This window comes from Acipenser ruthenus, chromosome 9 (genome assembly GCF_902713425.1).
Source record: "Acipenser ruthenus chromosome 9, fAciRut3.2 maternal haplotype, whole genome shotgun sequence".
NCBI lineage: Eukaryota > Metazoa > Chordata > Actinopteri > Acipenseriformes > Acipenseridae > Acipenser > Acipenser ruthenus.
The window spans coordinates 10,463,113-10,476,500 of record NC_081197.1 but is presented as its reverse complement, the minus strand read 5'-3'; the positions used below and the strand labels follow the sequence as shown (position 1 = coordinate 10,476,500).

At 36.7% G+C, this 13,388-nt stretch overlaps 1 protein-coding gene across 2 annotated transcripts; it reads right to left on the bottom strand.

The window, feature by feature from the left end:
• Window positions 1-3,311: 3,311 nt before the first annotated feature.
• LOC117405117 (protein FAM76B) lies at window positions 3,312-12,957 on the bottom strand. 2 transcript variants are annotated; one of them, XM_059031094.1, is made up of 10 exons: window positions 12,602-12,957; window positions 11,516-11,580; window positions 11,107-11,161; window positions 10,722-10,877; window positions 9,678-9,874; window positions 9,002-9,049; window positions 8,746-8,823; window positions 8,377-8,512; window positions 6,575-6,676; window positions 3,312-4,755 (listed from the first exon to the last, which is right to left on the bottom strand). In XM_059031094.1, exons 1-10 carry the CDS (start codon window positions 12,686-12,688, stop codon window positions 4,666-4,668), a joined length of 1,014 nt encoding a protein of 337 aa, XP_058887077.1. In that variant the 5' UTR covers window positions 12,689-12,957; the 3' UTR covers window positions 3,312-4,665. The 2 variants fall into 2 exon arrangements, with proteins under 2 accessions (XP_058887077.1, XP_058887078.1); XM_059031095.1 differs by lacking the exon at window positions 3,312-4,755 and adding an exon at window positions 4,790-5,972.
• Window positions 12,958-13,388: the final 431 nt, after the last annotated feature.

Below are 13,388 nucleotides of genomic sequence, written 5' to 3'. Positions count from 1 at the left end.
TTTTCCCATAACGATGCTAAAACACAGTTTTATGGTTATTTAAAAGGTTATCTTGAGCTTATCATAGTAATTATTATTTCAATAGTTATATGTTTTTAAAGCATGTCTGCTACATCCAGACCTTTATTGCTATTATAAAATAAAATAAATACAAACTAGTTGAAATTGTGTAACTGTACTGTTGGTCAACAGTTCTGATCATATTCAGATGGGTTGCCTGCCCAATGCTTTGGAATGCCCTCTAATCAGCAGTGTTCCATTGCAAACAGATAATTGTCCCCCTGTGCACAATCTGACCAGGTGTAAATGATAGAAATGCTGTGTCGATTGGAAACTATCTCTGATCTGTATTTATGACTTGTTTTCAAACATTGTTCTATGCATTTACACTTCAACCTTGCTGCCTATCAACTTTTTAGAAAACTGGTTGTGAGAAACTGAGGTTATAATGTGTACAACAACAAGTTTTTTGCTGCTATAACGGGAAAAGGCCATTCGGCCCATCAGGGCTCGTCCCTTGTTAGCATACCATTTTCTCCAACTCAAGGGGGGGACGACTTATTTAAAATCACAGAATCTAGTCTTTTCTTCCCAGTGTTTTAGATCCTACTACATCACCTGGTAGGCTATTCCATGCATTTATAACTGCGCAAAAAATGTCTTTCTACCTTCTGTCTGAAACTTACTTATGCTAAATTTGAAGTAGTGTCTTGGGTAAACTTTATCTATATGATTTATGAGTTTAAAGACTTCAATCGTCCCCTCTTTCTTCTTGACTGAAGAGTCCCCTTCAGAGTAAGGCGGAAGACCCTGCGAGTCATGACGTCGCCCTGGACAGCGATGACAGTGCTGGTTCACCCACCCCGGGATTACTAAACAGATTAGAGTTGTTCAGATTTTGAGTTGGTGCTCAACAGCAATGACGAGTCCTGTCATTATGTCAAAATGTATGTGTCTGGGGAGGGGGTACTGTGATTCATCCAGTTCTTTTTTTTATTCACTAATGTTCACATCACCAAATAGGTAAGACAAACAAATGCTCCTATAAAAAAAAGAGGAACCATAGATTCTGATCTTCAAAATATCCTCTTGCCTGTATTGTGATAAGTCACATCTCTTTACCATGCTTCCCTATGCTTTTAGCATGTTTTACCTCTCGCACTCTGTATGAAACTTTTACAACTGCAACATACATAATAATAAGGGATTTAGGAATTAAATAAAAACAACTTTTCCCCCAGACAAAAAAAGAAAAAAACTGTAGAAATAAATTTGGAAGCATATGAAAGACGAGAACATTTGTGCCAGAATTTTCTTGAAAAGGTTAATCATATAATAGAAAGATTAATGTGTCACATGAACCAGCTTTAGTGTTAAACTTGGTGTAAATTGACAACGCATTAAAGAGAGCAGTTTTCAGCTCAAGAGATTTGTGGATAGTTTGGTAAGAAATCACTGGCAACTGAAAAAAGGTGAAGAATGAAGTACAAAAAGGAGATTAAAAGAAGGTACAGTCATGTGAGAGCAGAGGGAAAACATTTATATAATATGCACAACTATTGTATTGTGTTTTTAAAGGAGGCATAAAGTAACTTAATTTGTTTAACTTTGCCTTCTGGAGCACTTGGTGCCACCTTGCATGGGGTTAATTACACCCAGGAACTCAAGAGCATATGTCAGCGAGCAACCAGCCTATGGAGGACAAAGGCCAGCCCTGCAGGTATCCGTGTTTGAGTTCACCAGGCGCATGGCCAGCAGGGTTCGCTGGAGCACAATGAAGAGAAACCATCCCTGACAGTTTTGCCTCCCTAACCAACGGGGGCGCCAGAGCCAATGTGACGCTCCCTTTGGAATCCCCAGCGAAGACCGGCCTACTTGGCACAGCCAGGACGCGAACCTTCTCTGTACGACTCATCCGGTACGCCACGCCACTGCGTCCCCCAACAGGATCATCTTCAACTGGTTTATTCTCAAAATAGTCACAAAAACATGTAGTGCTAGATTCCTGTGCTTATGAAAACAAAACAATCTGTAAGAACTGTTATTTCTCTTAAAATGGGATTTAAGGATGTGAACTCAAGACACTGCAAGGTGTCCACAGATTACTTTTTGTCCAGATTATACTTTACAGCATAATTAGGCCGAATCTCATTTCACTAGGTTTCTTCTAGACACTAAAAAACAGCTACAGAAAACCAGCTCATGTAGTTTATCATGGAGGGGATTCCTAAAAAGCTTAATAAAAGTGTGTGACTGGAATCTGGAATGTGAATGTTTTGGTATAAAACTAAGAAAATACATTTCTACTGAACACTACTTGGATGGCAGTTTTTTTTAAATTTTTGTTAAATAGATTACACAGTACCAGTTTGAATCAGTTCTTGAGGCGAAGCAGTACTTACGACTGTGTGTGTGGTGGGGGGACTGCATTTAAGCCACTAGTTTAGGTTTTTCAGGAAGTGCTGGATTTAGCCTGGGTGGGCCGTAGGACATCCTCCAGCTAATCTGGTCTGTGCTGCACAGCCCCCAGACAAATGTATTTAACCCTTTCCTGTTCTCACTGGGTGACACAGTGAGATTACACATTATGCATTGGCCTTTCACCTCTAGGGCTCCAGTGCAATCGTTGTGAAAGAGTTCTAGTATTTCCACCCTATTATCTCTACATGTTAAAAATATATATAATTTTGGCCATCTAGCTATAACTACAACTTTTTTTTTTCTTTTTAAGAGCAAAAAGACAAAAATCCCCTTCCACAGCTGTAAATATAAAATTAGAGCTATCAAAGTAGCTCAGTTACATACCTCCATATAACCCCAGACTGATTCACAGAAAACCCAGGATTGATAAGAGTATAATCTTAACATGGAGAAAATCAACTGCTAGATACAACTACAAAGTATTATCTACCACCATCTAGTGGCCAATCATCGTGGCAAATCCTTTTCTGTACAGAATACACTTTTCAGCCACTGGACCAATCTAACTCCCTCCTAATTGGAATATGATTGGGTGCTAAATCCCAATACAAGCATACACTAGGTAGCAACTGCTTTTATATTATCTTGGACAAAAACAGGGCCAATAACTTGGCACTAGGGATTTGCAAACCACATGACAAGGTGTAGCGCAGATATGCATTCAGGACATCCACAAATAAATATGTATGCTTACTATTTTCCAGAAGCTTCTTATTTATAAAAATCACAATCCCAGTTCTCTGCTTTTTGGCTTGAATAAAGAATTAGACAGGTTACAGCAAGTCATTAACACAGACGTCATGTCCCCAACAGTAAACATACAAAAGACAAAGGTGTTTTACAAAGTTTTATTTTCTTAAATACTGGGTTTGTAAAAAGTACAAAAGTGAAACTGTACATTTTGTGCAAGTACAGTATTCAATTAAGTCCAGAGCTGTAAAAAGTGTAATAGTTGTGTGTCATAAAGCATATTTTAGATATATCAATTGCTTTACATATACTTACTAGAAACGGTACAAGTAACAAGTTTAAAATACACAAAGGCCTTTACTGAGCAAAGTAATTTACATGATTTGAAAATCTGTCTAAAAGTACAATACAGTACATGAGACCACGACCCTCCCCTTACAGCTGTGTTTCATGCATTATTAGATGTCTTTCCCCAATGGTGCAGCAACGAGTCGCTGTCCAATTCATCACTGCAAGAGGTTTGGTGCAATTTTCAAGTTATAAAATGTAGGTTAAAATAAAAAATCATATTAAAGGTTTCCATAATTTGTATAGTCCTGTGAAGCCCCAATACCATTCCAAATCGCTGACTTGAGATAACATGATGCTTCCCACATGAGGCCGTTTTTGCCTAATCTCACGGTCTCGTCAATAAGAAACAATACACTTATTTACACAGTTCATAGTCATGATCAGGTTGAGATGTTAGTGCTACGCAGTAATAAGAGTTAAAATGTGTGTTATCAGAAATAAATAACATTTTTGAATTGCATTCACTTTTTAAAAACTTTGTATTTTAACATTATCATTTTTTTTTTTTTTTTTAAAGGCAGTTTGAATAAATAAGGTAAAATTATTTTGTAGAAAAAGAAAACAGTACACACCTTAATAAAAAAAGGGCCAACACCACACATTTAACCCTATAGTATTTACCAATGCCTTTTGGAAAAAATAAAATAGCCTTAAGCTGCATTTCAAAGTGGCAATTCAAGTCTGAAACACTTACAAACCACAACCTGGAGTTTCATATGGTAAAAATATTTGTCTTTAAAAAAACAAATGTTCCATACTGGCAGTTTTCATTACATAATTAAAGATTAAGACATTCAACATCTATTTCAGGATATTCAATTTCTGTTTTTAGACTTGGGTAGCACAAACATCTGCATAAAAAGGTAAAAAAATCTACTCAAATCATGTTAGGCAATATGGAGTTGAAAAGCCTTAAATCACTTCAAGTAGTTTTCTGAGAAGTTTTATCTTTTTTATTGCCACAGTGTTTCTTTGTCTACCAAAGAAAAGGGAAATGGACAGTAAAATAGCCTGATAACTTCAAGAGTATTCTTGTCAGGTGTTTATCGTGCTCCTAGGTAAACTCAAATTAGTTTTTATTTCAGGGCTTCACAGTGTTTATAGTTTAAACAACTTTACACTATGCTAGACCTTCATTTGTTTTCAAGGAGACAACAACGTGCTTCCAGACTTCTCAAACTTTTTGCCCTTTGACAAAGCGGCTACTTGTTTAAGTAGATCTCGATTCTTTGCCTAAAAATGAGAAGAAAGAAAAAGTATTAAAAGTTATTCAAATCCTGCAATACTGATAACTTAATTTCATTTAAGGCGTATGTTTCAAGAGTCATTTTAAAAACAAGCTGCAACATTCAGCGTCTTGTTGATTCAGCCAGTGTCAAAGATAACTCAGGTCTGAACTGATAGTCATCGTCAAATGACCATTGCAGATTGTTACAGCCAAGTGCAGCAATTATAACAACTGTAGCAAATCTGAATTTATTGTACTGCATAATAAGATTGTATACAGTTTTGGTGAATTTCTTTACCAGATTTTTGAAGACATTTCTGTGCTGTATCCGGACCCTACAGCGCGTCTATTACCAGAAACCCACCACCGCACGACCCAGTACAGCACAACCCCACCACCTCGGGACCCCTTTACAGCGACAGAGGACCACCTCGAGCCCCGTTACAGCGCATCACCACACACAACTTTGTAGCTGTACTTGCTGCCTGCCCGAGATGCATTCAGGGTCTTAAGTTATTTTAAAGTAGCTGCATGGTTTGTTTCAAGTTATTGTTATTATTTATTATTTTAATTTTTTTCAACAATAACTTAACAAGTTGCTCTTCTTCAGTAAAGACGTATTTTCCATGTAGAGTTTCAATAAAAGACACCAGAAGCAATTCATGTTCAAATCACTTTTTTTTTGTTATTATTTGGCATATAGTACCAAAATAAATAGTCAAAACAAAGTGAAACGACATTCTGCTTCCCTCTCTAACAAAAATAGTTCCAGTGCCACACGAATATCTGCTCGGTTGGAAAATAAAACTTTTAAAAAAATACTACTACTAATAATAATAATAATAATCCTGGCTTCAGGAAAGAACAAAACAACTCCTAATTACAAAAGGGGACAGCAGACATACAAATACAAGTGCTCACATCGAATTAATAAAAATGTACATTATAAAATAAAGTGCAGTTCCAAAATATATAAATTAAATAAAGCAAAAATTAATACAGTTACAAGACCACCACTGTGTTACATCAACATAAAAGTAAGTAAAACGCAAATGTGATTACAAAACATGCACCTTGTTAGTAACTTTAATATAAAATATCTATATGGTGATAAATTCTCAGGAAACTTTTCTTGAGATCCTGAGATAACTTAACTTGTGATCACGAGAGGAGACCTTTTTATTTTTCTCCCCTCTCTCTCTCCATCCATGATTCTTATACTCTAAATAACATAATGTAAATAATGTTGTATCCCAACTAAACAAGTATGTCAGTAACATGCATTTCTCACCACGGCTGTAAATTCAAAATTATAGCTATCAGTTTGACAAACATCAACACTATTACTTTATTTTTTATTTATTTATTTCTTAGCAGACGCCCTTATCCAGGGCGACTTACAGTCGTAAACAAATACATTTCAGAATATAGAAGGAATTAAATGTTTAATCACAATTTGATAATCAATTTGCCAGATTAATGTAACATGCGGGTGCTACATTAAATTGAGAAGGGTGCGGTTTTTCTCACAAGAAAAACTGTAAACAGGGCTTTTCTCTGTAGAAAAATTGGGAAGGATGGGCTTCACATTTTTCCACTGAGAAAAACATGTCCTTCAGTTTAGCAGCAACCTACCATGTGTTAAAGAATAGTCCAACCATGTTTCATCACAATTGAAAAAGTGGTTCTCTTGATATATGTAGAACTAAGTATGCCTCAACTATATTCCAGCTGCAGGGTATGCACAAGACAGTATTGGACTCTCAAACTCCTGGTTAATGCTGTATCAGTTTGCTTTTCGGTTAAGCAGCAAAACCACCATACCTGTTGCGCCTCCATAGCTTCTTTGTGTGCTTTCTCCATGTTGTTCATTTTTGTTCTCATATTTGATTCCTGGTACTGAAAATCTGCCTTTAGTTCCGTAAGCTGTAAGAGAAAAAAATAATAATAAAAACCTAGAGCCATCTTCCATATATCCTCAGATTTCAGTAAAGAATGTTCTCCAAATACAGATGAACACACTTTATATCATGATTGCCGTGCAGACATACTTTGTGATATAAACCGGCTTTCACGTTTGCCTATGGCAGCACATTACGAGTGCGAGAGAAAAGAAAGAAAACTAACAGTGAACTAAAGAGCAGTGTTTTAATACTGTACATTTAAACAAATGCATATAGTTTACTACAGGACAAAAGTTTTGTTTCATTAACTGGAACAAAACAGTGTGTCATTATCTAAAAAAACAAACAAACAAAAAAAAAAACATGATTTGTCAAATGATGAGAGCTATCAAATTAGGTGTTGCACTTGGTGTTTTTTTTTGTGTGCAGTTAGAACATAAAGTTTACTAACGAGAGGAGGCCATGTGGCCCATCTTGCTCGTTTGGTTATTTGTATAAGACTATGTTAAAGAAACATTTGGTGACGTTGGTGTTTTGTAACTGAACTGTACCGTTAAGACCACCCACGCAGCATTTGAGGCGCTGTACAAAATGTCAGTTTATAGCCGAGATTATTGGTTGCTATTTGCACTGGAAATTAATTATATTCTGTGGTTACTTAGTAAAGCCTGGCCATGCAGCATTTGACAGGCTGCACAAAACGCGACAATAAGCGGGTTTGTGTGACGATATTAACAGAGGCAATTTCCCAAATCTACGGTGCATGGTGAGTGGTTTTTGAAAAATCGTGAAAATTAAAAAGGTATGATGAAGCCAGGTGACACAAAACAGGTTCATCTGCATCTGCAAAAATTCACAATTAGGTTGACCTTGCAAAGGTCAACCTAAAGTGAGAAAGGGACCTTGACCAAAAAATCACCCTGGGTGCAATTCAGATGTTACCATCATGTGTAGCACCTCGTTCTACTTGAAATGAATATTGCTTTTCGGAAAAAAGATACTAGGAGCACCCTACTCACTTCTGGCAAATTGCCAGACAAGGGGTAACAGACAAGTTTTATTCAAACCTCAGCCTAACCCTTTACCCTGTAGGGGATGTGGGTCCTAAAATGTAAAGTATTGCGATAAGACCCTTAGGTACCAGTCTTCCAAATTCTGTGAAAAACATTTGGTTTCAAGTCCCACCACTGGTCACTAAACCCCCTTGAAATTTGAATTTTTGCTATTTGTACCGTTTAGGCTGTAATAACTTTGCGTGGGGGCACTCCAAAAAATCACCCAAAGATATGTTTGGACAGATGTTGATGAGATCTACAAGAATCAAGCAAAATATTATGGTAACCAGGGATTTTGAAGTTGCATTTGTCATGCATTCGATCATTGCTTATGGCCACTTTGGTGAGGTTAAAGTGTCACATAGTTCTATCCAAACTGGTTATTTCTTCAATTGTGCATTCTCTGAGGATTGATCTAGAGGAAAAAATAACAATGTGGGCCTCCAATGGCACTAGCTTGGAGCTGAGGGGTTATGAACTTTCATATGGGACTTGAATATGGGCGTAGAATGACCCAAGTGTCAAATACTCGCATCACAATAAAAAAAATAACGTATGAAATCACAACTTTAAAGACTTCTTCTGGTCAAAGCACACCTGGATCACCTTATTCAAGGTCCAGTTGAGTGGTAGACAGAACACATAGGTTCAAGATTAAACCCTTTACCTTTTTATCCTTTTCTAATATGGTTTGATCTCTCTGCTGCAGTAATCTTTTCAAGGACATCACCTCCTCCTTCAGCTGACTGATCAGGATAAAGTTATCAGTTCCTCCAGAGTCCATTGACTGGTTAATAGAACTACTAAAGAACAAAAAAATAAATATATGTCATTAACACTTTTTGGATATAAGCAACTCATTACATGAGCCATTCATGAAAACAGTTAAAGAGTAGCATTTGCTAATAAACTATTAATTATCTTCTGACCAGAACAAAGTCCTCCACATAATGAAGATAATGTACATTAGAAAGAAGTCAATATTTATAAATCACCCATTCGATTTCCAGTTATAACTACTGTATGTCAAACTTACCTATCTCCATTTGATGGCTTGGTCTCCAGTTTTGGTTTCTTCTTTGGAGTTTCATTCTGAATAGATGAAGCTGTATGGCTAAAACAAAGAAACATTAAAAGGAGTTAAAAAACACACTTACAACCTCAACTTGTACAGTTTTAGATTATTTTGCTGACAGAAGCAGAATAGGAAGTAAAGCCAGGGTCATTCCTTAAATGTACTGAATATTACTTAACATACTAGATGGATATTAGTTTACTGCAGTGCTATTTACCTCTGTTTCCACAGTCCCTGGTCTTGCTCTGGGCTGAGGCTGTCGAGTCTATTTAAAAACATGCAAATTGTAAATTGTAAACGAAATACAGTGTACCATAGTAAAAGCTCAGTCCACAACTGTCAAAACAATGAGGGGATGGGATGGAGGCAGAGCATTAACTCGTGTTAGCTGCAATCAATTCACAAACAGATTGGACTGCATTTTTAAAAGGTCAGATTATAACAATCAGAATTTAACAAAAATCATCAAGAGCAGGTACAGTAACGAGACATTCACACAAGGGAGGTTGCAAGTCAGCACTGTTTGATTTTCTTATCTTCTAGTCATCTACAACCAGAAACAGCAAGTCAGCATGTGACTTCACACAGCAACACCTTTGCATCCCTGTTTCTTTTAAAAAATGCTCCTAATGTGACTTAAAACATGCATTAAGAAAGCATCTAAAACCAGCCAAATTGGTTTGCAACTTGCCCCGGCCACAGGTTTACAGTTTTCATTGGTTCATTTCTCTGTCTTTTTCCGCAATGACCCTTTGATTAATGTAATTGTTTGTTTTTCTTTGTTTGGTAAATACAGCAATCTTTTGTGCCTTAATGCAAAATGACGTCACAAAAAAACAAAGGATCAATCAAAACTGTAGAAACCAACTTACTCATAAGACTAAAGTACATACTTATGGTGGCCGCTGCTGTGCCTGTGGTGGTGGTGGTGGTGGTGGTGGTGTCTGGAATGGTGCTGGTCCTTCTCAGTGAGTGAGGCTGAGGAAGAATTGGAATGCGATGACCCCAACCCCTTTCTCTGCTCTTTAGTTTTCTGTAGGACGCGTCTGTACGACAGAGTGCATAGCCAACAAAGTAACTTCCCGTCAACCTGGAAAAACAAAACAATTTGATTTAGTAACAATACTGACAACAGAAATTAAATAAAAATACAATAGGATTTGTATATACACTAAATGCACATAATGTGCATGAACTACAATATAAAAGACTTATATCCTTAGAAAACAGCTTTAGAATTTAGAATAGTTTTGATAGCCTAGCCAGTAGAACCCTTGTCATGTTTGCAGTTTGATACTCATGGATGACTAATGGATTTTGATATTGGGATTTCAATGTACTGGTCACATGTCAACATTGCAGGTTTAAGCATTGTTATAACTTTGTATGAACTACAAAAACTATTCCAAAACTTTAATTACAGCCAAGGAAACCAGAATAGTTATTTTAATTTATTACACAACATACAGTAATCTTTGATTGCACATTAACACAAACACCTTTTATAAAAAATTACTGTGCGTACCTATCTGGTAAATGCCTTGCATGTTTTTTTTCCCCGTTATTTTCTATTAATTTTTAGGAGCATAAAAAAGCCTTTGCAATAACCAATTCCAAACAATTTAGTACTTACTGTATTGCTGTTATTAGGTGTTGCTGTGGCTACAATTGGTATATGCATTACTCAGGTTTCACGCTAAATAAAAATATGGAGTTATGCAGAAAACATCAATCAATCAATCATATTCATGATTGTGTGATCAGTAGCTTCACTGATGGCCTCAAACCTTTTTTATTAGTCCAAGCTGACAGTCACATTTAATATGTTGTTTGTTTGTAATACTCACCTGATGACATTCCAAAAGAGAACAGTCATTTTAAAATGCATGGACCCGAGAGTGTACAAAGTGGTAAGTGTTATCATTCCATTTCAATACCTTCCGTCTGCCTTCCTCTTTGCGATCAAAGGCACACTGCTGCTTGCACTGTTCACAGGTCTGGGGAGGGCCGTATTTCTTTTCTGAGTTTGTGCAGCGTTGACACTTGGTTCCAATAAAGGCTGCAATTATATTACAGTACTGACAAGGCTTGGGCTGTAAAATAAAGCCAAAAAAATCTAAAATTAAACAGGATCACACTCTCAAACATTTACTACAACATCCTAACTTTACACATCAATCTTGTGCGCCTTTATCCTAAAGGCTAAATGCACAATGAAAACCTCACAAAAAGCTGTACAAGTTTGTAAAAACGATATAAAAATGCACTGTACTTCTCTATTAATTATCAATATACTTTTTTGGGTATTGTCAGATAACTTACCGTCCCAAACTGCTTCACATTCTGAGCACACTTCTTGCAAATTGTGTTTGTTTTGCTGAAAAATAACAAAACAAATATAAAAACAATTTACTTTGCTAAATCGTCATTGCAAACTATAATAAAATATATTTGGTATATAAAACAAGCTTGAGACGGGTACCTGCTTAACACTAACAGAGACAACTCTTAGGTTAGTGATAAAAGCAGCAGTGTGTCTGAGCAAAACAGATTAGAGTAAATTAACAACAGATAATAAATTAAGCGCCAAAGGGACCTATATTTTAATATCAACCATCAACATCATGATGCATTAAATGAACACTGGTTAATAAAAATCTGGGTAGGTGCCCACATGGGTTAGCTTTTCCTGGATCCCCCCCCCCCCAAAAAAATAAAAAAAATAAATTACCTTTCCTGTTGAAATTCAGATCTACAGTATGTACATTTCACAATTGGGTGTGCTATCCGGCATTCCTGTAAATTAAAAAGTAACATTGTGTTAATTACAGCAATTGAGTCCATTGCCTAATTTGTTTTTGAGGCAAAAATCCTTTTCTATTGCAAGGATACTTCAGTGATATATTCCTTATATACACATCTAAAGCATTTGGGGGGGGGGGGCATACAAAATTGAATAAAAACTAAGATAGAAAAAAGCACCTCAGCACTAAGTCTATTAACCCAACGGATGTGCTATACATCTGGCACAGCTCTCCGAAGGGTAACACAGAATCGCATACAACACCACATTAAAAAGCACGCCTCTCTGCGTTATCAACAGAGGGAAACATGCTGCCTTGCTTTACTGTGGCTTTGCAGATTATCGATACAGTAGTACATCTGTTTTTACAGGATTTAAGAGACAGGGTGGTAGGAGTTGGCATTCTGATTCCTGGCAATAATTATGAAACTGAAATCAGAACTAAAATCCTGCGACACTTGACTACCAATGGTAGGATCAAGAATAATGTTTTGCTGTCAACTGGGAGCAAGTTTATTCTAATTTAAAGTGTACTGCTTTAAGAAGATGCAGTTTTAAAACCGGAATTGAAACTGTAACTCCACATTTTAACAAAATTGTGTCTAGCCATAACTAGAAGTTCGGTCGCCTTTAATCTAAACATATGAATTCAAAAACCAGATGTTCGCGCAGGCAATGGATTTCAAAACAAAGGGTATCGGTTTTTCTTTTCTCGTAGCCTTTTATCAGTTTTATTCTCAGGCGGTGTTTTAGTGTATCGTCAGCTGATATTACTACTAGTGTCTGACTAGGCTCACACTGCAGCAAGTAACTACTAAACGCATTATGATGTTACTCGTATTTGCTACATACTAAGGTACCTGAATGGAATAATAATAAATAAATACCACAAATATACATATAAACAAAAATGCATTACGACACCCTTTAAAAACAGTGCCTAACAGTCAGATGTAGGAGATTTTGCACACACATAATAAAGGTTTACATAGAGAAGAAACAACAGACCCAGACCTTGCAAAGCTGCTGCCCCTGTGAAAGCTCCTCAAACGGGTACCGCTGGTTACACTTCGTACACGCGTACAGGGCCGTCGTCGCCATTCTCAACAAAAATAGAACCACACAAGAAAAATATTATATACTTAAAAAAACAATACACTAGTGGGTTAAAAGCGTGTTCTTTACACTACACCTCTAAGAAAGCCAAACCCAAAGAAGTCCTTTTAAAAAATATCCAGGGTTAAAATATTTAAAAGGAGTTTCAAGCTCTTTAGGGTTTTTTGTTTCCGCGGCGTCACTCGGACCGGATGCCGACCAACACCGACAAAGGAAGGAGAGCCTGACCAACCAGCACAATCTGCAAATGGGCGGGAACGTGGGTTTTAAAAACCAGCAGCCAATGATAGCACACTGTGTGCTCTGCTTCTCAAATGAAACGCCTTGTTTTGCGCTATTTTTGTGACGCAACCGACACAAAGTAGAAGTTCGGTCTCTTTACACAAGTACGTCACTTGTGTAAAGAGGGGAGCAATATTACGTGAAAATGGATGCTGACTAAGTATACTACAGATTAGAGCTACAAGAAACAGATCTAATGTTTCATTTAGAAAGCAGACTACAAATCCCCTTAGAAAAATACATTCGGCTAGCTACCTACACGACAGCATGTTGGTATCTGCCCTTCAAACAAGCCAATGTACTGTATTTCAAGAGGACTAGTATTGACAATCTGCAATGTAACTTAAATATTCATCTAGTTTTATATAGGTTTCAAGAAAAAGGGCCACAGTCGTTTTTTTGT

Bases quoted from the DNA above. Each gene is read 5' to 3' on its own strand.
- LOC117405117 (XM_059031094.1), bottom strand. From the start codon at position 12,688: ATGGCGACGACGGCCCTGTACGCGTGTACGAAGTGTAACCAGCGGTAC. The intron at 8,824-9,001 runs GTAAATAGCACT...TCTTTGTTTTAG, and splicing joins CAGGGACTGTGGAAACAGAG to CCATACAGCTTCATCTATTC. The intron at 4,756-6,574 runs GTATGGTGGTTT...TCTCATTTTTAG, and splicing joins AAGCTATGGAGGCGCAACAG to GCAAAGAATCGAGATCTACT.